Here is a 23,410-nt window from a genome sequence, read left to right on the forward strand (position 1 = left end):
AAGACATAGTTAAACAGGCTATATTGACAAATATGATGTGAAATGAAACTAAAAATAGAGCAAAAACTATATGGTTATTTAAAAATGTTGGAAGAATTCATTTTAGACAAAATATATTTGAATGGAGCAATAAAAATTTAATTCACAGGCCTACGGTTTTATATCTATCTCCAAACTAAAAAAAGATGAGATAGCCTTCAAAAATTTTGAATTTTAAAATAGGAATTGTTTGAAAACAGGTGTTTTATATTTTGGTCAGTGAATAATAGCGTAACCGATTACAGGTTTCCAATAGGCTAATCATTGGTTCATTGATGGCTAGAGTAACAAGAGTGTCTGTAACTCAGTACAGAACAAATACTACAAAGGATTTTGTTCACAGAACATCACTTTTTAATCCTTTCTGAGTGATACACACACGAGCATTATTTACGTCTACTAAACCCCACTTATAAGATAGTCAAACTGAAACTATGGTAAATGACACTTGAGGAATGTGCCAAACAATGGGATTGAACTCAGAACCACATGGTTGAGAAGTAAACTTCTTGTACACACAGCCACACCTGTTAACAGCCTCAGCTCTGAGATACGATTGATATTCATTTTCAATAAAACATTGAGACAGCTGCTTGCTAATTGAAGAATTTTGCTCAATATTTTCTTAATTATTAAGTTTTAAACTAACTGCTACCATTACCAAAAATATCAAACAAAATAAATTTCAGCTGATATTCAAGAAAAGTTTATAATTCTTAACCTCAAAGTTCATTCAAAACTTAAGGGTGAACAATTCATGATAAAGTGGGGTTTTTTTTAACACACTTTCCTCAGCTGAAAAAGATTTATTCCAACACTATGATACTAAAACACTGACTATAAAGATTCAATCACCATTGTCAATGCAAACAGTATTTTAATTTTTTTTTTTTTAATGCTTATTAAAGTAGCTGGACTATTGAAAGTCTGATTTCATTTGTTTACATTATTGCGACCAGCTTAAGTGATGCCCACTTTTAAAACTGTGTGATCTGACAATATGCAAATATTGTAATAATCATTTCACTTATGCTGCCATGGAAATATTGCAAAACATAAAAAAAATTTTTAAAAACCATAGCTTTCATAATTTATTGGAAAAGTGACAGGATAACTTTTCTAATGTTAACTGTTGAAGTAGAAAGTGAAATTGGCACCTACTTTTCATCAAAGTTGACTCAAGTAATTAGAGCAATGTACTTTGGTCAAGCATGCAATACACCAAAGACATTGAAACTGAAAAGTCCATCGCTAACAGTCCATCATCAATAAAACTCAAGTACTAAAATTTGACAAAAATTTATTTGTTCAGTTTCCTGACAATGCCTAAGTCAGGAATAACTCAATAAGAACAGTATTTAAAATGAAAAACCTCAACTGAAACAATTCAAACCAACTACAGTAACCTAATTAAAATGAAGGCTGGAACATTTCCACAATAAAGTACAATAGTTAGAACATGAACATTTTTTACTATTGTGGTTAACAAAGGAACAAAAAATTTACGTTTTAAATGCGAGTAAAAAATAGATATGTAGAATGCTCATATTGAAATTAACAGGTTTCTATAGAATAGATAGATACTAACAAGATAGTTTTCACTGCCTAAAATATGTTACTTAACAAATGAAAGTAGGAAACTACGAATATTGACAACCCTCAGCAAAATATGGCTAGAGAGAAGAGCAGACGATGAAAAAAAGGGAAAAATTTGCAGATGGTAAAAAATTATCATGAGTGAGGAACCATTATGTGTGCACCAGAAGCAAATTACAAATGGTATCACAAATTAATGTGGGGAGGGGGAAGAGGAGAAAGTAGACTAGTGGAAACTTGACAGTTGACCATCAAGTAAACTTATTAGATCTTTAATGGTTGGTGATATCACCAACCATCATAATGATGCATGTCATCAATTTCGTATTGAAGACGGTAAATATTCTCATCACTTGGCACTATCAGCATGTAGCCTGAAGTAGAATACACTAGTAATAGAGGCCAAGAGGTTAAGAAGCTGTGCAAAATAGTAAGCAAAGAGCTTTCTCGAAAGAGACAGATAATGTAAATGAAATCTTACAGAGATATTAGAATTACTATGAAGAACATTTGAATAAAGTATGACTCATTTGTCATATGAAGAACTATTACGAGCCAAAAACATGTTTTGGTAATAAAACGATTTCCTTATAATCCAAGTGAAGAAAACTTAAGATAGCATTCAACCAGGATTACAAATTTTCATAGGTAAAGAAAGAAATAGATACTGATGCTTCGAAGAAAGAAACAATTCTATCACTTAATGAGAAAACATCAACATAGCTAATTAATACAAAAAAAAAATGCTATGTTAGCATTTTAAATAGCTAATTACAACAGCCTTGGAAGAATTTTTTTTTTTTCCTTATAGAAGATACACCAAATAATTTTTGTGACAAACATGCAAGAATTGCATCATCAAAACAAGAATCTTACAACACATCTGACAAAATGCCACTACTAATGCTCTCAATAAATTTTTTTTTTTTTTGAATCAACAAAAGAACAAAGTCATGAAACTGAAGAACAGCATACAATAAGGAACATTTTTGAAACAGATATTATAACCATGCCATTGTCATACACAAGGAAATGAGTACTCATTCTGTTAAGCATGGATTTTTATTTTGTCCACCACTAATATCTTATATTTTTATTATACTTGGGGGGAGGGCACTTTGGGTTTCTATGTTTAAGCATTAAAGATTGAATCTGAAAAACAATCTTTTAATTAAAAAAAAAATTATTTTGGAATCTTGAGTGGAGTTAGAGGATTTAGAGTTACATTAATTTTTACATATAAATATTTTCTTTCCATTTGAGTGTATAAATAAATATATTTTGTTTGCACCTGAAAGTATCAATTATTTCACTTTATGAAAATGAAAATTTTTTCTTTTTTTTTTTTTTCAAGGGATAAAGTGTAATTATAAATGCAAACAAAAAATATTTTGAAACTTCAAATGTAAATGAAACATATTTTATATATTAAATATATACTTCAACTGTAGATTCCCTTACCCTAATTGGTTTCTAATTCCAAAAAAAAAAAATTCAGTATCTATGTCTGACAACAAAACAAAAATCCTAAAATTGACAGGTGGGCAATGATAAAAAAGGTTGAGACGGGTTACAAAATCAATGCTTAAACGGAATAAGTACAAGAAAATATATGCATCCAATACTACAAAAGAAAGATAACTGACAATGGTTTGCAAAACACTTAATACATTCGTTTAACACTTGTAAAGGAAGAGTCATTTTAGCCATCTAAAAACACAAAGACAGTTATAGTCACTTCCTGTTTATTTCATGAGCTATCCAAACTTTTTTTTATTTTATTACTGCTATTTGGTCAATGGCACAGTTCCATTGCAATGAAATTGTGTTGGTAACCAGATCACAGAGGTACAACACTTCGTGAAATAAATGAAATGTGAATATAACTCTTTTCTTGCACGTGTTTTAGATGGTTAAACTGGCTCTTCTGCAATGTAATTGCTTCAGTTTCCACACGTGGTTTCAAAAAAAGGCACTTGCCTAAAAACAGTTTTAGAAGATCATCAATATTTCCACCAGCATTCATACTAATTAGAACATTAAAGTAGTCATCTTTTTATATCTACAAACCAAACAGTAACTCTACAGATATTGTTGCTGCTAGACTTAAAATCCAACTGCATTGATTGATATTAAAGGAAAACTTTAAACTTCTAATGAAGTAAGAAAATGTCATTACTAAAATATGTAATTTCTTCAACAATATACAGTGTTTGATATACAATAACTACTTGAATTCAAATAGATAGAATAGAATAATAAAAATACTTCATAAAAAAAAAGAAAAGACTAATGGACTTTCAGACTTTAAATGTTAATTACTATTGACATAAAATTACCTAAATTCAGACAATTCAATAATGGTGAATTCTCCACCAATCTTGAAGATGAGCAGTCAGTTGTTAGACCAACTGAATTCCTATAGTGAAATTTACACATAAGTGGCTGAATATTCAACAGATACATGTACCCTTAATGCGATTCTCAGGCCAAATCAGCAGGACAAAAGGTTGGATCTTAGAATACAGGTAATATCCATAGAGAAAGAGAGAAATGACCCCAATACTGGATTGGTATTTTCTCAACCACAAAAGAAATAAATACAATGAAGGTAAAATTCAGTTTGGCAGGATTTAAATTCAGACCATAAAGAGGTGCAACAACTAGCACAAGGCATCCTAACTGATGCTCTTATGATTCTGCCAATTTGCTGCCTTCGATTCAGCAACAGCATAAATAAAATATCAAATAAGTATCCTGTGTCACCTGACCAACCTGACTTACATCTACTAAATTATCAAACCATAAGCAGATATATTAAAAATCTAAACTTTGTAAATGAGTAATTCTATTGCTGAGACAATTGGCAAAATAGTGAAGTGTACACAATTAACAAGGAATCAACAGCTGGTAGCAAAACTTTACAGTTATTAAGGAAAAGAAAATAAGTTTTTAAACTTATTCTTAAAATATTTCAATTTTATTTGATGATTTTTTTTTTCTATTCAACTCTTTAATTGTATTTCTCACTGCCTGCTTTTGCCTAACATGCCATTTCTTTTTGCAATTATATTTCTATTCCATTTTTGAGTGAAATAAGAATATGGAAACCATTGAATACCTATTCCAATAAAACTCTCTAAAAGGTATATTCTAGCTAAAGGTATTAAGCAGATATACTTTTTCACTATTATAAAGGTTAAACTAGATAATGTTGAGAGATCATAACTGCTTTTTCACTTTTTTTATAAAAAAAAAAAAGAAAAAAAAAGAAACATGCAATTCTAAATATACAAAAGTAATCGAAACATGGCATAATTCTAGCATTCATGAATGATGAAGGCTTAGAAACAAGATATAATACAAAGTGTCCCATAACACATGCTGACTTAACTGGCAACATGAACCATTTAACATGTACAACGTATAATTATAGCTATGTATAATATATAATTGCATTCCATACAATTAGAATTTGTTGTATTACAGCATTATTAATTACCAACATGAACAGATAGTGTTATTGTAGCAAACACATCTTAATGCAAGGAAACTAGCAATCAGAATCATCTTTACGCACCGATAAATGTTACTTGCAGAATTAAATAATTTGCAGAAACATACAATTTCCATAACAAGCAGCTCCACAAGAATATTAAGGAAACTGGCTGAATAAGTGCCTGAAGCAATCTGAGAATCATCAGAATTTTAATTCTGTAGTATTAGAAGAGTTATTACATCAGGAACTACAAATAACTTTGCTCATTCTATTATGCTTTCCCCCTTGTAGACTTGATTGTTTAACCCTTTAGAGTTCGCATTATTCTGCCACAATTAATGTCTTTTCATCCACATTGTTTTGAACTAATCATGCATCATCTTGTAGCTATGAGATTTTGATGAGGTAACTATTAATTTTTAAAACAACATTGTAGGGTTGGTGTGAGAGACCAGATCTGGCCAGTTTGAAAATAAAACAGGCAGAATACTTTTGGCCGGATATGGCCGGTTTAAATGCTAAAGGGTTAAACAAAACTACTCAATATAAGCCAGCCAATATAGTGGCCATAATTGGAGTGCTACAAAGCCTATATTGTTCCTCACTAAAACTATGTTCCATGAAAAATGTGTATCACTTAACTCCCAACACCTCTCTCCACCCTTAGAAATAAAAACAAAAACATTTTGATAAACTGGTAAATACCAAAAGTTTTTTTTGCTTTTGTTAAAGAATAATTTCATGCCATAACATTTTAAAATTTAATACATGTTACTAATTTACCATTTTATTGAAATGTCAAATTAAGTATGTGCAATGATTTAATATTTAAGTTTTATTTTCTGAAATTCTAATTGTAATGGCTTGCAAAAAATTATCTTTCAATTTATTTTGCATAACTTATCAGGCAACCTATACATAAAATGGGACAAATTGTATATACCATAAAACATCATTATAGAAACATCGTGTTTCTATAGAAATTAATAAAACTGATGTCAACACAAAACTAACAAAATAACTTTTCAACATTCTAAAATGAAATTCGGTTGTTTCATAGTTTGTTCAAAGAAAGGTTCTCAACAGTATTCTGTTCTTATTTTATTGATAGGAAGTCTATTGAGGTAGAAGTTGCTTCATTGAAGTGATCATGTAATTACACAGACATTCACAGCTGGCTCATATAAAAAGTTGCCAATTTTATTGACATTAGAAGAAACTGTCTGAAATTATTAACTCAATTATACTTTGGGGGAGGAAAGATGGCAACATATTAAGTAAAAATATTGAAGATTTTATATATTGCTTGTCAAAGGTTTTAGAGGACAGGGAAAAGCCTATTTTTACTATTTTCAATGAATTTTCTGTATTTTCCAGTATACCAGTCTACTTAGGCCAGTCAAGATGCAGAATGCTATTTGAGATTCTTTTCCTTTCAGTTCAATTAAGTTATAGAAACTAAAACACAGAATCAATTCAAAAAGCTGTACTTTTAAATAATTTAAACATATTGCATCTATTAAATTAAATAAAAATAAGAACAAAGAACATTTTGAAAAAGCTTCTAATGTTTCCCCATAGAGCGAACTCAAGTAAAATCTCAAATACTTGTTCAACATTTAAATCTCAGAAAATAAACTAAAATATAAAAAATTAATTTAAGAGGCGAAAGCTTCCAAATAAATGTAAAATAGCTTTTAAATATACAACAAATATATTAGATGTGTCCAGTAAAACATTTAAAGCTCCAGTGAAAGCGTATTCAAAAAAAGCCGGATTAATAATGAACAATTAAAAATACAAAAAATTACAGTAACTGAAAATTTGTAATAATGTCAAAATGAAAAAAATGAGCCAACCTTTTTCATGTATATCATGCTGGTAACTGACTCCTCGCTGACCACACCCTAAGTTAATAAACAGATTACATGCCAAAAGTTAGATAACATGCAAGCTGCAATGTAAGCGTGTTGCCTTCCACACATGTGCGACAAAATAAAAATATTAGCTGTGAGAACTACAATAAGACCAAAGGATACTTACAAGGTTCAGCTCTTTGCTCTAAAAGATGACAATAAAGAGAGGAATTGAGAGTTAAACATGCAAACAATCATGCATACAACTGACGCTAACTGGTTGTTAGCACATGGAATTCATAGTGACTGAGACATCCAGTTGTACTGTGCATGTGAACAATTTATTGGAGTGATATACAGACAGTGCATACTGGAGCAATACTATGCACTACGACTGATGTGCAGCTGGTGTGAAACAGGTGAGAATGTTCTCTGCATACAACTAGGTCAAACGTAATCAGAACTACTGAGTGATAGAGAATTTAATGCCAAGTTCTTTAAAATAATAGCATCTAAGATCATTCATCTGCATGGATTTTAGATACTACTCAAAGTTTTAAATTATTTTAACATACTACATGTTGCTAACAACTGACTGAACTGAATTTTAAACTTTGTCTTGCATCTACAATCTCACTGAATTAAAATCTGGCTGAGTATTTCACAGTTACTTGTACCTTCAATGTAATCAACAGGCATAATCAGTAAGATATGAATGGGAACCTGGACCACAGGCTCAGTCTATCCATCAGGACTCTGCAGCTTTCATTCACTCAATTTCATCACTCAGAGCCTTAGGTTAACCAAAGGCTATGGTAAATGGTACTTGCACAGAGTGGAATGGCCTGGATGAATTTTGTTTGCTATTAGTGTGCATTACAAGTATTTGCAAGAAAAATAAATGGTTACTAGGTGTAGGCAAGTAAAATAGATATTTAATGGATCCCAAGTTGACAATGGGACTTAAAAATATAGGTGATCGATTAGAAACTGCAGATCTAAGTAATCAGACTGGAAACTGAATCAGATGTTCATGCCGATTCCAAAATGATGCCTGGATTTACTGTTTTCATTGAATTACACAACTACAATTTGTAGTTGACCACTAGCTATTTTTATTTTTATGTTTAAAGAAAGGAGAATTGGCTTGATTTTAAGTTGAGCAAAAAATTTAAGCTAGAAATATTAAAATAGCCGAAACCTAGGATCGAGCTGACAAAATTATCATACTCTTTTGTATTAGATGCTAACATAAGAATGTTTCATACACTAATTTTATATATATAACACACACACTCATACATACAACAGTTCTTCAAGCAAGATTAATATACAAAATTGCAATTTATCAACATTTTCAAGTTTAAGTTCCATATTTATTTTTTACATCATATATATTTTTGTATAATAAGCACTACCTTTTCAATATTTTGATGCATGAATAAAATGAGTTTAGTCAAATGTATTATAATTGCTGTATAAAACACATTGAAAATATTTTCAAATCCTTAACAGTGCAGGCCACAAGAGGTGTCTGATGCCCTACAAGCACAGGTCCCATAGAATTACAACTGTCAACCTTCAGCATGAAACACCAGAATGTAATACTTCCATTATTAATTAATGTAAATATTTTTACTATTCTGAACTGGAATACTTTTGCTTTTTACATACTTTACTAAAAGTAAAATACTTCCATTATCAAAAATACTATTCATCATTTAATGTCCACTTTCCATGTTGGCATGGGCTGGACGGTTTGACTGAGGCCCGAAGAGTCAGCGGCTGCACCAGGCGGCTATGTTTCTATAGCTGGATGCCCTTCCTAATGTCATCCATTTTGAGAGTGTAGTGGGTGCTTTTTATGTGCCACTGGCACAGGAGCCAGTCAGGCAGGCATGGCATCGATCACGTTCGTATAGTGCTTTTTACATGCCACCAGCAAGGGAGGTCAGTCAGGGGGTACTGGTATCAGCCTGGGAAGATTAAATTAAATAATCGATAAAAATATTACATAAATACTGTCATTATCAAAATGTGAGCATATATTGAAGGAAGTTAAGCACATAGTATGTATAAGTATTTGCATTCATAATAAAAATATCTAAATGTCAGCATTCTAGGTTATATCCTTTATCAGTGTTTCTTGCAAAGAGTGGATTAGGCTTGAAAAGTGAGTGGACAAATTACTGTTTAATAAAGTTTTTAAATATGTCCAACACCTTGGCAAAGAAAGTAGAATTGTATGGATACATAGTCTTTTGCTATTTAATTAATAAAGAGAGATGGGGCCAAAATTTTATTTATATTTTAATTTTTTTCTTTAGAATGGAGTTATTTGTTAGTTTGAGAATTGTTGTTTCATATCCTTCCATACTGAAGTTTGACAGCAGAAATTCCATAGGTCCTGTGTTTGCTTACTGAGCCGATTTAAGCAATATATCGTATAGTTTATATATTAAACAATATATCAACTGGGTGCTCATGGTTGGAACACCTTTGTGTTTTCTATTATAGAATCATCATCATCCTTTAATGTCCTCTTTCCATGCTGGCATTGGTTGGACAGTTTGACTGAACTTGGCAAGTTGGAGATCTGCACCAGGCTCCAGTTTGATTTGGCTTGGTTTCTATAGCTGGATACCCTTCCTAATGCTAATCACTTTACGAGTACGGGGTGCTTTTAATGTGGCACTGCACAAACACCTTTACATGGCACTAGAACAAGTGCTTTTTATAAGGCATTGGTACAGGATTCGTGCAGGCCAATCATCCTCACTGGAGGTGGGGGTAGATTATTGAAATAGAATTTTAAGAAATATATGTTCTTATAGTAGCATATACACACAAAATAAGGTATACAGCCGTATATAAAACAAAAACTGAGTATACATCATATTTTTTCTGCTTCCATTTCAGTTTTACATTTTACTTCTGAATCTTACATCTGATGAGGACATGTTTCTTTAATATAATGAACATTTAACGTATTATCACTGTCATAGTGAAATTTAATCTCATTATAGTGATTTAAACATCATTTAGCCTGGACATGTCAACTCTATTATGGCCATGCACAAGACTGGAAAAAATAATCAACGGTTCTTGTATCTCATGCACAATCTTAATTTTTAGGTTTAAGTGTCTGGGGAAAAGTGTGTATAATACACAAATAAATAGGATATGATATTTGTTATACTAAACAGACCTCATGAGTAATAATTCTTAAAACTATATTGTACTTTACCACTACCCCCTTTACATTTCCAGATCTTATTTAATGTCATTGAAAAGATATCTAATTAATTCAGATATTTAATGGGATTATAGTAGCGATTTAGCCAGAATATTCCTTATCAAACTGTAAAAATACAAAAAATTTAAATTGAATAAGTGATAGCAAAAAATCTAATAATTTCCAAAATATTGAAATATAGATCTTATTTTTGATTCAACTAAACTTTAGGGTAGGTCATAATATTTTAACAAGATGAAGTGAATGAAACCACAGTATGGACTTAGGTGTGTGTTACTGCAAATAAATCAAGACCAACATGACCCTAAACTGCATGTATTGAACTTGGTTATGACAGCATATGAAATCTATATTCCAAGAAAATCTGGAATATGAGTTGGCCAAAATGGTACATGCTGTAAGCCAATATGCTGTATTGCTGCTTGTGCAATACAAGCAACTATATTAACTCTTAAAGAGAGGCAGTAAAATAGTAGCGGCAGTCTCAAGAAAAGAATAACATTGATCAATAATACAACGTTGCCTACTCGTGTCCACTGAAGCAGTGGAATATCACATATAGTTTTAGTGCCCAACATATGATATACAGCTTATTACATTAGAATTTCGTCTTCATGGAATTATTTAGATGAAATAAGACAGGCTACTCAATCAAGTTGAGAACCATTAACCATTGCTTCAGTTTCCACACATGGTTTTTTTAAAAATTCCTTATAGCATAATTTTTTCTAGTTAGCTTTTTAATACGAACACTAACTTAACAATTAGTTTTCATATGGATAGAGGCTCCAAATTATTTATTCTTTAAACTATGCCCTTTTCCTACACCAGCTAATGTACAATCTCATACATTTACTTAGAAAATGCTTCTGCAAATATAGTGAAGTATATATATATATATATATGTGTGTGTGTGTGTGTGTGTGTGTGTGTGTGTGGAGGCGCAATGGCCCAGTGGTTAGGGCAGCGGACTCGCAGTTTCAATTCCCAGACCGGGCGTTGTGAGTGTTTATTGAGCGATAACACCTAAAGCTCCACGAGGCTCTGGCAGGGGGTGGTGGCGATCCCTGCTGTACTCTTTCGCCACAACTTTCTCTCACTCTTTCTTCTGTTGGCCTGCTCGCTTAGCCAGCAGGGTGGCATCACTTGAAGGCTAAAACAATGCGAAGTGCATTGTGACCAGCAATATGTAGCCACATCTGATAGCCTGGTCGGTCACGGTGATATATATATAACTTCATCAATGAGGCAATAACAAGGTCAAACATGTTCAAAGTTGTCTTCTGGCCTTGCTGAAAATTTTTACTTTAAAAATCAGAATATTAGTTTTTGACTAATGATTTTTTCCCCACTCAGTACATAAATGTTTTAGTAATTCCTATGTTAACTATGTTAATACTAACATAACTATAAGTTAACAATAGCTTGTTGAACATATATCAGCATGGAAACTAAGGCTGTAAAGTGATGATATTCATCTTCTCAGATTTCTTTTAAATATTTTTTTCTGCTGAAGAATACAAAAATCATATATAAATTGCAATATATAAATATCAACACTACAAAAAATACAATACAACCAGTTTTAGTAAGTTTCAACTAGATTAGTTGTGTTTGTAAGTGTATAAGTGTGTAATATGTAGTTATGCCACTCGAACTAAGTAAAGGTTTTATATATAAACTACGGGAAAATGTGTAAGTGCAGTGCACCAAAAAAGTGACCAGCTAGTATTAGCTTAGGGCTTTAGATCTGACAAAACAACACAAGTTACAAGAAGCAGTAACTCAGGTTACCTATTAAACATTGCATGCTTATGAAAAACGTTACGACACAACAAACAATACATTAAACCACAGCAAAAACAAATCTTTAAAAAAAAAAAAAAAATGACAATTGTATTTCGTAGCAGCTCTCAAAGTTGTATTTCACCAATAAATAAATAAAAAAATCTATATTGCACATTTTTAAGATAAATATTGATATTTTAAGAGTTCAGTAACATTATAGCTTAGGAAAGTAAGCAGTGAAAAATAAGGAAATACTAATGATAACTACTAAATCACATGAACTGTTATTTTTGTCAATATTACTTTTGAGAAAGGCGGCAAATGCCTAGTGGCATTTCATCTGTCCTTACAGGCCGAGTTCAAATCCTGCCAAGCTCAGCTTTGCCTTTCATCCTTTCAGGGTCAATGAAATAAGTCCCCATTATGCACTGGGGTCAATGTAATTGACAAGACCCACCCCCACCTCACAATTTCAGGCCTTGTCCCTAAAGTAGAAAGGATTATTACTTTTGAGAAAGAAGGCAAGTTGGCAGAATTGTTAACATGACAGGCAAATGCTTAGTGCCATTTCATTCATCCTTCCATCCAGAGTTCAAATTCTGCTGTGGTCAACTTGGCCTTTCATTCTTTCTGGGTCAATGAAATAAGTACCAGGGTCAATGTAATCAACTAGCTCCCTTCCTAAAATTTCAGGCCCTGTGCCTATCTATAATAGAAAGGATTATTATTTTTGAGAATATCACTTGTGTGCACACACACACACACACACACACAATGCCCATTCAGTAAAATTAAATACTATTTCAGTAGCAAAATTTAAACTCAATAGTTTTAACAAGTTTGACTTCTTTACAAAAAACAATATTTCACTATTCAATAAGATGCTGCCTTTTAAGAGATCCTAATTAGCAAGTAGTTTTATAGCTTCTACTTTCAAATTTAGAGAGAAAAAAAAAAAACAAAAACAAATATAACCTATAACCTTAATTTTAGTTTCCTTTAGCTTCATTTTCACAAAGTTCTTTATATCTAAATAAAAGATTTTGGTGGAATCAACATTTCGAGGCCATAAAATACAAAAGGATTAACTAAATATTAAAAAAAAAAAAAAAAAAAATACAAAAAGCAATCAGAGAAAGAATAGAAAAAAGGGCCAGTTTAGTTGCAACTGCTCACCGAACATACCGAACTATGGAAATTGGACATCGATGATCGATTGTTAGCAGCTCGTGATGAGGCTGCTACGTAGGCCAAATACTGAATGACCTTTTTTGTATTTTCTGTTTTACCAGCGCCAGATTCTCCTCTGCAATAGAAGAAAAATGTAAATGGTTCATTTAGCATAAGATATATTAGCTCAGCTAGAATTTTTAAAGATCAACATTCTCTCGTTCACAGTCCATAAGAATGAAATTGCAATTCTAATAATGATTCTATATTGGCAGGTGGAAATTATAATGGCTATTCAATAGTTTGATTATATTTTGTTATCATCACTTTATAGATTTCCTGTTCGATACACAATTACTTTTTCTATTATTGTTTTCATTCTAAGATTATTTTAAAACAGTTCACAATTTAACATGGTTTGGAGGATTCTGCAACTTCAGATCTGCTCCAATTGGATACCTGCTTTAAGCCATTCAAGAAATGAGAATGATTATTTATATTTCAGTAGGTAAAGAAACTGTAATAAACAACTATGTCCATGAAAAACACCACAGTACTTTCCAGTTGATCCAAAGGAATTTCATTTCCCAATCCCAGGAGATATAAATTAATCAAAGAAAAGAGACATGAGAAACTAGAAAGTGAGTCAATGAGGCAGATATACAATGATATGATAGAAATATTTTTTTGTAATGCAGACATAAAAACTATTAAGAGGAGAGACAGACGGCATCAAAGATGAATTAAACAAATAAAAAATAAATTTTAAAAAATGGACAGCCAGACTTGAGAAGAAAATGGAAGTAAATATGGTAGTGGTATGAGAGAAGGAAAAGACATGGCAAAAACAAAAGAAGGCAAATTTGGGGCTGGTACAAAACAAGGGGTAGGTACACAAGGAGGTAATTGTGGGACAGGTACAAGAGAAAGTAAATGTGGGACAGGTACAAGAGAAAGTAATTGTGGGACAGGTTCAAGAGAAAGTAATTGTGGGACAGGTACAAGAGAAAGTAATTATGGGACAGGTACAAGGGATGGCAAATGTGAAGCAAATACAAGACAAGGTACATTTGAAGCAGGTGCAAGAGAAGACAAATTCAAAGCAATGTGTGTGTTATCAAGATGGTAACTGTGAAATCTAGGGCAGGATGGTAAGTTGATGAAAGTAATAGGAAAGTTAAGTTGTTTACAAGTATGGAAGGTGATACCAATACAGTCATTACTGTAACAACTATATAGTTCTAGGGTGCAATATGTCCAACAAGCAGAGGTTGGCATAGTTGAATCCATCCCAGTTCTCATTGCCTCTGCATTATATTCTGAAGTCTCCAAAAGGGGCAGAAATAGTCAAGTAAAAGGTGAGGTTTCAGTAAGCAGAAAATTGTTAGTGTAGAATATGATAGTCAAAAGAGCATTTTAGAGTCAAGAGACCACCATCATGAGAGATGAGAGTACAGAGGGACTTATTGTCTGTAATGGAGAGGAGCTGGGAAGAGGCAAGATAAGAAGTTGAAGAGTGGAGGGTGTGATTGATGATATGCATGCAAGATGGAAAGACTGCAACTGAAAATGAGAATGGTTTGTCCAAGAATTTAGAGAGAAATTTGGTGGAGCATTTTCAGATAGAGATGGTAGGATGATCAAAGTTGATGAGTTTTATGCTGTGAGGATGAAGAGAAAGAAGAGGGGCTAGTGACAAGATTTGTTAGTTGCTAAGGAATTGGGTAGATTCAGAAGGCAACTGACAAAAGAATAGGGAACTCGGGAGAATTTCAGCAAGATTCAACTCAGATCACTACACTATCACAGCACCACTTTTTGTTGGCATGCTTGAAGACAAACTCATGTCGACTTTGAAGGTGGTGGAGCAGAGTTAATTTAGGACAATGAAAGTGGTTCAATATGTGTTGGCACAAAGCTGGTAAATGGGGCCAGGGGTTTGAACTTCACTAGGTTGCACATCCAGTGGCAAAGATGTTAACAGAGGTCAGAAAGGCAATTGGAGAGGTTGAAACCAGGTAGTCTGAGGTGGAAAAAGGTACACAGTTGAATATGAAGTCATAGCTACACAGGAGATACAGAAGAGAGGATAGCAAGAACAGTATGAGTGAGGTTTGATGAAATGAAATTGAAATACAGGTGAGAGTCACTGGGCTTGTAAAAAAACATAGAAAGGTTGTGATTGATGGTCAATAGAGACGGAGATAAGCATGAAGTTAAATGAGAAGGTGGAGATGAGTGGGAAATCTTGGGTCGGATGGAAGGCGTTAACAAAAGTAATGAAGGAGTTGAGTTGTTCATGAATAAGGGAGATGGTGTTGCTGTAACTACTGTGCAGCTCTGGAGTAGGATCATGAACTGGGAGAAAATTTTAGCCTCAATGTGTCCAACAGATGCGTGTAGATGTGGGTCAAATTGGAATTGATAATCACCTTAGTGTGCTGTAGTAATAATGTCTCTCCCAACACATCACACATTAATAAACACTCATATTCACTTTACAATCCCCTCTACCTTCTGTCACTATACATGCATATACACTACCTGTCCTTCATGTAGACACACTTAACATTAAGCCTCATTCACACAAGCAGCACAGCAGTATACATACACACCAAACACATATCAACTTCCTCAACTCAATAAAACACATATACACATGGGCTCTCATACATGCAAAATGCTCTTCTGGCTGGAAAGCAATATTCCATTCAACCTGTCTCCATCCTTCATTTTATCCACTTACTATATGGTTTTCATCATAAAACATTGCTTTGACAAACGACCATTAAATTCTCCTTTGTTTCTTTGATAATCTCAAAATTAATCTAATAATAATTCCGCTTGTCATTGTGTTACTTAGCCCATCAGTAACACTTTAACGTGATTAGAGAAAAGAGGGAGAGAAAAAGAGGAAGGGAGAAAAAGCGGGAGAAAGAAAAGAGGGAGGAAAAACGTCCATAATGTGAGGTAGAAGGAATGTAATTGTAATGCGTTCATGTGATTAATTGAAGAGAAAGAGAGGAGAAAGAAGGCAAAGAGTGAAACAGAAAGAGAAAGAAAAAAAGAGGAAGGTAGGAGGAACGTAATATTTATTATGTGGTTAAAAAAGTTGAAGGTATAGGAGGAGAGTTAAAAATATAATTTTAGCAGAGGGGTGATGTTCTGATGGTGAGGTTAGAGAGAGGGAAAAGATGATGATTGTGGTGGTTGGATGGTGAAAAGTGTATTTTTCTTTTTTTATTGAACTAAGATTTTTATATCACCTATCACTTAACACATGTGCATACATGCAATTCCATATGTTCAAGCTTATTTGCATGGCAGATATATGCAACTTAACTAAAGGTTGTATCATGTATGGAATATTTCTTTTTTTGCTTATGGGAAAAATAGAAAAATAAGAGTGAATATTTATTTTATGAGTATTGTGAATTAGGTCTATAAAACTGAGCATAAAGTATATAAAGTGTATATATAAAGTGCATTAAGTAATCATTGTATTCCGATTTCTTTCACTTTTCAATGAGTAACAGATGAGGGACTATCTTTCCATAAAGACACAACACAAGCTACGATTTTAAGTTTTTTTGTATAAAGTTTTCAGAAATAATAGATTTATCATTAATTCCATGAAATATTCACAAGTCATGCTAGTTAACAAATATTCTTGGTTTTTTTTTTTTTTCTTCAAAAATCAAAGCAAATTATTTAACTTTTAGCTTTGAATGTAAAAGTGATTGCATTATGAAAATAAAATTTGGCCAAACCAAATTTGTTTCAATTTGGTTTGTGATCCAAAGATTACAAAAGAGAACTAAAGTATGTTTAGGCATAGAGAGGAAATGAGACTTCAGTAAATATATAATGTTGGAAAACAGTTTATGAAGAGGAAGCCAAGAGAGATGAAAAGCTATATGTATACAAACTTCCTTAGAAGTTTGAAAACATGCATCCACACATGTACTTCAGGAAGCAAAAATAAATATAATATATAAAAATAAGCAACTACTTAGGAAGGTTTGAAATTCGAGTTATTATATAGACAGCAATTAAATTTCACTCATAGTTACATTCCCATGAGTAGAGCTAATGTAAGACTCAAGCAAAACCACTTCATTAATTTTCTTTCTTCCTTTTTCTACTATAAATCTATAAGAATTTGACCAAGTCCAAAATTTGTCAACCAATTAACTCTGGGAAGTCAGTTTTCTTTTTAATTCAAAGAAACATGCTATATAATTAATATTTCTAAAATAAGCAATATGAAACAAAATTAAAAATAAAAAAGTTACTCCCACAGATCTGCTATTTTTAACAGTAACTCATGAGACTTTGTTCCATTTTCCTCTCTTTTACCAAATTATTCTTTAAAAGCAATGACATTTTTTGGGGGGAAAAAACAACCAGTCTGTTAAATTTTATTACACTTGTACAACAATATTTATGGATTTAAGCCCAACCTCAATTCTACTCACCATCTAATATGCAAACCACAGAAAATTTTCAATACTGATACATAATTCCCTCAACTAACCTACCTATACTGGTTTCTGTGCTTAGACAAAAATAATTTTCCCTATGACTTAACTTTCTCCCCTTATACAGAAACCACTAGCACAGATAAAATCATCTACCATTTTGAACTGTTGTCACTAGTTTTCTCTCTAGACATATCTCTGGGCACCTTACCAGCTCTCCAAACAACATTAACCTAACCACATCTATTGCTTTCCTACTGAGTCATCAAATCAGTGGCTCCCTTCCCTCATCAAAGCAACTCACCTCACAATCTGCTGCATAATCCCCTGCCTCACACCCTGTCAATTTTCTACTGATTACACTTGACATGATATGTGCTTTACCTTTAACCTATTCAAACAATTAAATGGGTTACTGATAATATTTAGCTTGGTGTATTCCTCCATATATAATAATAATGGTTTCAAATTTTGTCACAAGGCCAGCAATTTTTAGGGGAGGGGTAAGTCGATTACACTGACACCAGAGCTCAAATGGTACTTGTTTTATCAACTTCAAAACAATGAAAGGAAAAGGCTATCTAGGCAGAATTTGAACTGAGCACATAAAGAGTTGAAAGAGATGCTGTTAAGCATTTTGTATGGCATGTTAACGATTCTGCCAGCTTGCCACAATTCTGAATGCCTTACTTCCCTGGGCCTGGACACATTGAAACTCCAACTTCTGGCAGCTGACTTGGCAGACACCCATAAAATTATTAACCATCTTACAAATAATAACTCTGAGCACCTTTTCAAACTCCATCTGTCTAACACCCGTGGACATGTTTACAAAGTCAGAAAACAGCACAGCTCCCATGATTTTCGGAAACATTTTTTCACACTAAGAGTTGCTGAAGTATGGAACAAACTGCCGGCAACAGTTGTTAGTTGTCGGAGCACTGTATCCTTCAAAACTTCCATGCTTCCTGAGATTCGCCAACACTACACCTGATTTTCTCCCCTCCATACACACGCGAGCATGTATCTGACTCATACACTGTTCACTTTCCAGACATTTGTACATTACTGCATATGCTTTATACGCACTTTTGACAAGTTGTGGTGCACCTGAGCACTGTATACAATAATCTCATTATTATTATTATAATAATAGTAATTATAAATCAGAGTGCAGAAAGATTCAACCTTATATCTAGCTCTCAGGATTGAGCATTGAGAAAGTAAGCATAGCTGTGAATGTATTGATCTTTGCATGACATTGTCATTCTTACTGAAGTGGTAGCATAGTCCCGAGTTGTAATGGGTTGTAATTTGTATGCATTTTATAGAGTGCCACAGTTGTAGCAATCCTTGGTAGCTTCTGCCTGATGAGTCAACTGCAGTGATCTTGAGTGCTTTCCTTTTAGGTTGAGGCTCTGTCGGCTCAATATGGTATATAAAATATTCTTTATCCAAGATGGATGTGTACTCCATGATATTTTAGACTTGTGCTTTATAAATGATGGCTATTTCTTCCATGCTTCTATTATATTTTATAGAGATTTTGTAGGTGCAAGTATGGCTGTGTCATTAAAAAGCTCGCGTCCCAATGGCTGGTCTTTAGCAATGGGCTGACCAAAGCCTTGTGATTGGATTTGGTAGATGGAAACTGAAAGAAGCCTATCATCTGAATGTGTGTGTGCATACACATACATATGTATATATTTCTGTATACCATTGTCTTGATATGATTGTAAATGAACTCCACTATCATACAAACAATATTGTTCTTTTCCAGTCTTAGGTTGAAAACACGTTAGGCTATAGGGAAATATGACCTTGCTTAGAAACAAGGGAGAGTTGGTAACAGAAAGGACATCCATCCATAGAAAGCCTACTTCAACCAATTCCATCTGACCCATACAAGTACAGAAAAGAGAACATTAAATGATGATGATTTTAATTTTCCTTCATTGTATATATTTGTATGACAACTTTATTGTTTTACATGTTTGATGCATTTTTACAATAATAGCATCAGTTTGATGGCTATGAAAATTTAGGTATTTCTGCCAGTTCTTGCTAAAAATGTTTTACAGTTGTATAAATGTTTTAGTGCTTTAAGAGCTTGTTATAATGATTATATTAAACTAAGCTTTCCAAGAATTTCTTTAATTGATCTTTGTGAAATAATTTTCTGACGAACGGTTACTTAACTTATTGTTACTTACCAAGGGAAAGCATACTCCTAGCTATCAAACTATTAAGGTTAAATTATTTCAGTACTCTATTTGGAATTTCTTTTTTTTTTTTCAAAATGTGGGAGTTGTTCTGTATTCTCCTTGCTGCATAGCACACTGAAGGGGTTTGATCATGGAATTTGAACTGTATTTTACACAAGGGGAATTTTTTTTTGTAGTAGTTTGATCTAGGGGAAGGAGTTATGGTCACGGCCTTTAAAGGCACTCCAAAATTGGTGAGATTGATGTTATGTTCTACTTGATCTGTTGCAAGTCAATGATTGCAAAAAAGAAATGATTAGATGCATTGGTCTGTATAGGCCCGAGGAGGTGGGACACAATATGGATAACGAGAGAAAGAAAAACAAATATGATGTCTAAGTGGAGCTGGCATGGGACCAGCTAATTCCAAGGAGTGAAAACCGTTGTCGTAGCAATAGGATAGGTAGACAGAGAAGACAGCATGGCTACAGGCCAGAAGTATTTCTGAGTGATTTTATTGCAGTTGATCAAATGGCTTTTGTCTGGATGCAATCTACAATGTGTGTGCATGTAGCTGCAGCAGCAGCCCAGATGTGTGAGTAGTAGTTCATTACCTGCTTCACCTGAGCATTATACGAGAGTATTTGAAGCAGACTGAAGTATTTTCTGTTCCTGAAGAGAAAAGCTTGTCTTTGAGACAGAGTCTTTGCTATGTTGGGATGTACGTTCATTAGGAGAGAATTTCAGTGACTGTAATGCCTTGCATTTGGAGTAACTGCAAGAGATCTAGCTTGGCAATGCTAATATTAAAGGAGTTTGAGATGTCATAGTGTTTTCCTTCATAAACGTAGCACTTTTTTCTGAAGAAGACCCACTGGAAGATATTTCCAAGGTTTCTATTGATGGAATTACTGCAGGTTTGGTATAAGATACCCTTGTAGAGGACAATTGGGTTAGGGAGGAACGAAAGGTAATATCATCTGCATAAGGGTAGGCATGATAAGAAGTGGCAAGAATTAGATTGTTAGTGGAGAAGGGGGAAATGTGTGGGGAATGAAACTGAATCTTGAGTCACAACAGAGTTGATACAGTGTAAGTCAGAGCTCCATCTGCATGAGCTGTGATACTGTGCTCTAACAAAAAGCTCCAATCCAAGAAATGAAGGACAGATGGAACTTCTGTGATACTGGAGGTATAAGAAGATGATAGTTGGCAGGATCAGGGGGATTAGGGGATACAGTAGTGTGCTACCAAAAGGTGGGTTATATCCTTTGGGAAAGATAAACTGAAGGGTGTGGCAAGTACAGGGGCTAACTCTGGGATGCCTCGTATGATAATAAAGAGAGGGACATTATCAGGACCAGTGACTTTGTTGGGCTGGAGCAACTGGAAGTAGTTTTGAACTTCACATGTATGTATAGTGGTGAGCTGGTATGGTTGAAGGGGATATATTTGGAGATTTATTTAATCTTCAACAGAGAAACTTTACTTATGCTGTGTTAAGCTGGATGAAAATCGGGCAATGAAAGAGGAGCCTTTCTCAGTGGGAGTATTCTTCACAGGACTATCACAGTTGAGAAGTGGAGACTTCTGCAAAGTTAAAGACTTTTTTAGCCAGGAACAAAAAGTATTGGCTGCAGTTTGGGAGGTGGGAGATCCTGAGAGTTGTGCAATGCAATGAGGCATCCTTTGTGGTTCAGAGATGAACTACAAAGTGTTCTAGTGAGAGCCATCCTGTTTATAAAAGTGGTTGATTTTCTTCAATCATTGCACACCATGTATTTTGTCTAAACTGCTACAGTGTAGCTGTGGGTGATACATTAGGGAGATTTGGAGCTGAATTTTTTTTCATGTTTTACATATGAAGGGCCATACCTACAAGGAAGGGAGCAAATGTCTACCTGCTTCTGATGGGTTAGGGATAAAACACGTGCTATCAGGCATAGTTACTACAGAATTAGTGGAGATCCAACCAGTTAGTTGGCTTGAAGTGCCATAAGAGCTGATAGTGGGGAAAAGGTATGATATAGTACGTGGATGTGAGAGGCCAGTTATAGTGATACGGCAATAGTAGAATGACCCGATACATACAAAGACAGCCATGGTTGGTAGAGGTAGGGTTTGGAGATGTGAAAAAGCTCAAAGGTGTTTGAAACAACAGTATCAGTCAGGGGTACATATAGATATTTTGGTATACAGAGTTGAAGATTGCAAAATAATTTGCCTCTGCAGGAGTAATATCAGTACAGGATAAATGTGGGACCCAAGAAGTGTTGTGAAGAATGAAATGAAACAGGTATTCTTGATGCAAAAAAAGAGATATGACTGAAAGGTCGTCAGGAGCTCAGAGGAAGATAGAAGCAGATATATTTAGAGCCATGAGTGTAGAAGACTGAACTACAGTAACTGGAAATCTTTGTTGGTAACATCCAGGTGAGAAAGATAGGTTACAGGGAGAGGGGAATTTACATGTGCACAGACAGATTTCACAGTGAAATTTGAGTAAAGGTAGTAGCAAGGACAGCAGAACAGCCTAGAGGTTGAGAGTTTGTGTCTTCAGAGGAATAGGATATGTGGTTTGCATGGCAGAAAAGGTGATGTGCAGTCAAGGCTGGGTTGGAGAGCAGGAATGTTAGGAAAGAGAAAGGAGAATGTCAGTAGGTTTAATTTCAGATTTTCTTTTTATGTAGGAGAGAGTGGAAGGTATTGATGTGGTGAGGTCACCTCATATTGGAAGCCTAATATGAATGCTAGCAAAACAGTGAACACGCCTTGCAGCTCCATAGATCAGGTGGTCATGTTAACCAGGCAAAGTAATTTGCATGCCACTCAACTAAAATGTGAGGTAGTGCACTATTACTAATATATGGAACAAAGTTCTGGAAATAATTGTTACCACTAAGAAAAAAAAAAAAAAAGGATTACAAGTTGTCTGAGTTCAACTGTCCAAGAAAATTTATGGTTCACAAATATATGTAATCAAGAAAAACCTTTACTCACGTGCATAGAATGGACTGATCTTCTCGATCTGTGGAAAAGAAAATTTCCAATTAATTTTTCGATACATTATACCAACACTCAAAATTATATACATTATGCATGTAGAGAGAAAATAAGAGTTTAAATCATGATGAATGCAAAAAGAAAAACAATATCATAAGTTTTGAACATGAGATTAATTTCAAATACTAAGAAACTTTTTATATACAATATCATTAATACTACTCTTTTACTCTTTTACTTGTTTCAGTCATTTGACTGCGGCCATGCTGGAGCACCGCCTTTAGTCGAGCAACTCGACCCCGGGACTTATTCTTTGTAAGCCCAGTACTTATTCTATCGGTCTCTTTTGTCGAACCGCTAAGTGACGGGGACGTAAACACACCAGCATCGGTTGTCAAGCAATGCTAGGGGGACAAACACAGACACCCATACATATATATACATATATACGACGGGCTTCTTTCAGTCTCCATCTACCAAATCCACTCACAAGGCATTGGTCGGCCCGGGGCTATAGC

The 23,410-nt window shown here is 33.8% G+C and overlaps 1 protein-coding gene and 1 long non-coding RNA gene across 7 annotated transcripts in view; both read right to left on the minus strand.

Moving 5' to 3' along the window:
• LOC115222368 (myosin heavy chain, non-muscle) overlaps window positions 1–23,410 on the minus strand; it is a 142,479-nt gene that overhangs the window by 62,790 nt on the left and 56,279 nt on the right. For 2 of the 6 annotated variants that reach the window (XM_029792569.2, XM_029792579.2), the window contains exons 3-5: window positions 22,890–22,917; window positions 13,220–13,340; window positions 6,994–7,041 (exon numbers count right to left, since the gene is read on the minus strand). In XM_029792569.2, the coding sequence (XP_029648429.1) occupies window positions 6,994–7,041; window positions 13,220–13,340; window positions 22,890–22,917 (197 nt within the window). Of the gene's footprint in view, window positions 1–6,993; window positions 7,042–7,177; window positions 7,196–13,219; window positions 13,341–22,889; window positions 22,918–23,410 lie in introns of all 6 variants that reach the window. The other 4 variants (XM_029792587.2, XM_029792595.2, XM_029792614.2 and 1 more) reach the window with 2 other exon arrangements.
• On the minus strand, window positions 811–6,987 carry LOC118762152. Its single transcript, XR_004997929.1, has 2 exons — window positions 5,667–6,987; window positions 811–5,441 (listed from the first exon to the last, which is right to left on the minus strand). It is a non-coding gene; the product is annotated as an uncharacterized LOC118762152 (long non-coding RNA).

This window comes from Octopus sinensis, linkage group LG2 (assembly GCF_006345805.1).
Source record: "Octopus sinensis linkage group LG2, ASM634580v1, whole genome shotgun sequence".
In the NCBI taxonomy this organism is placed as follows: Eukaryota; Metazoa; Mollusca; class Cephalopoda; order Octopoda; family Octopodidae; genus Octopus; species Octopus sinensis.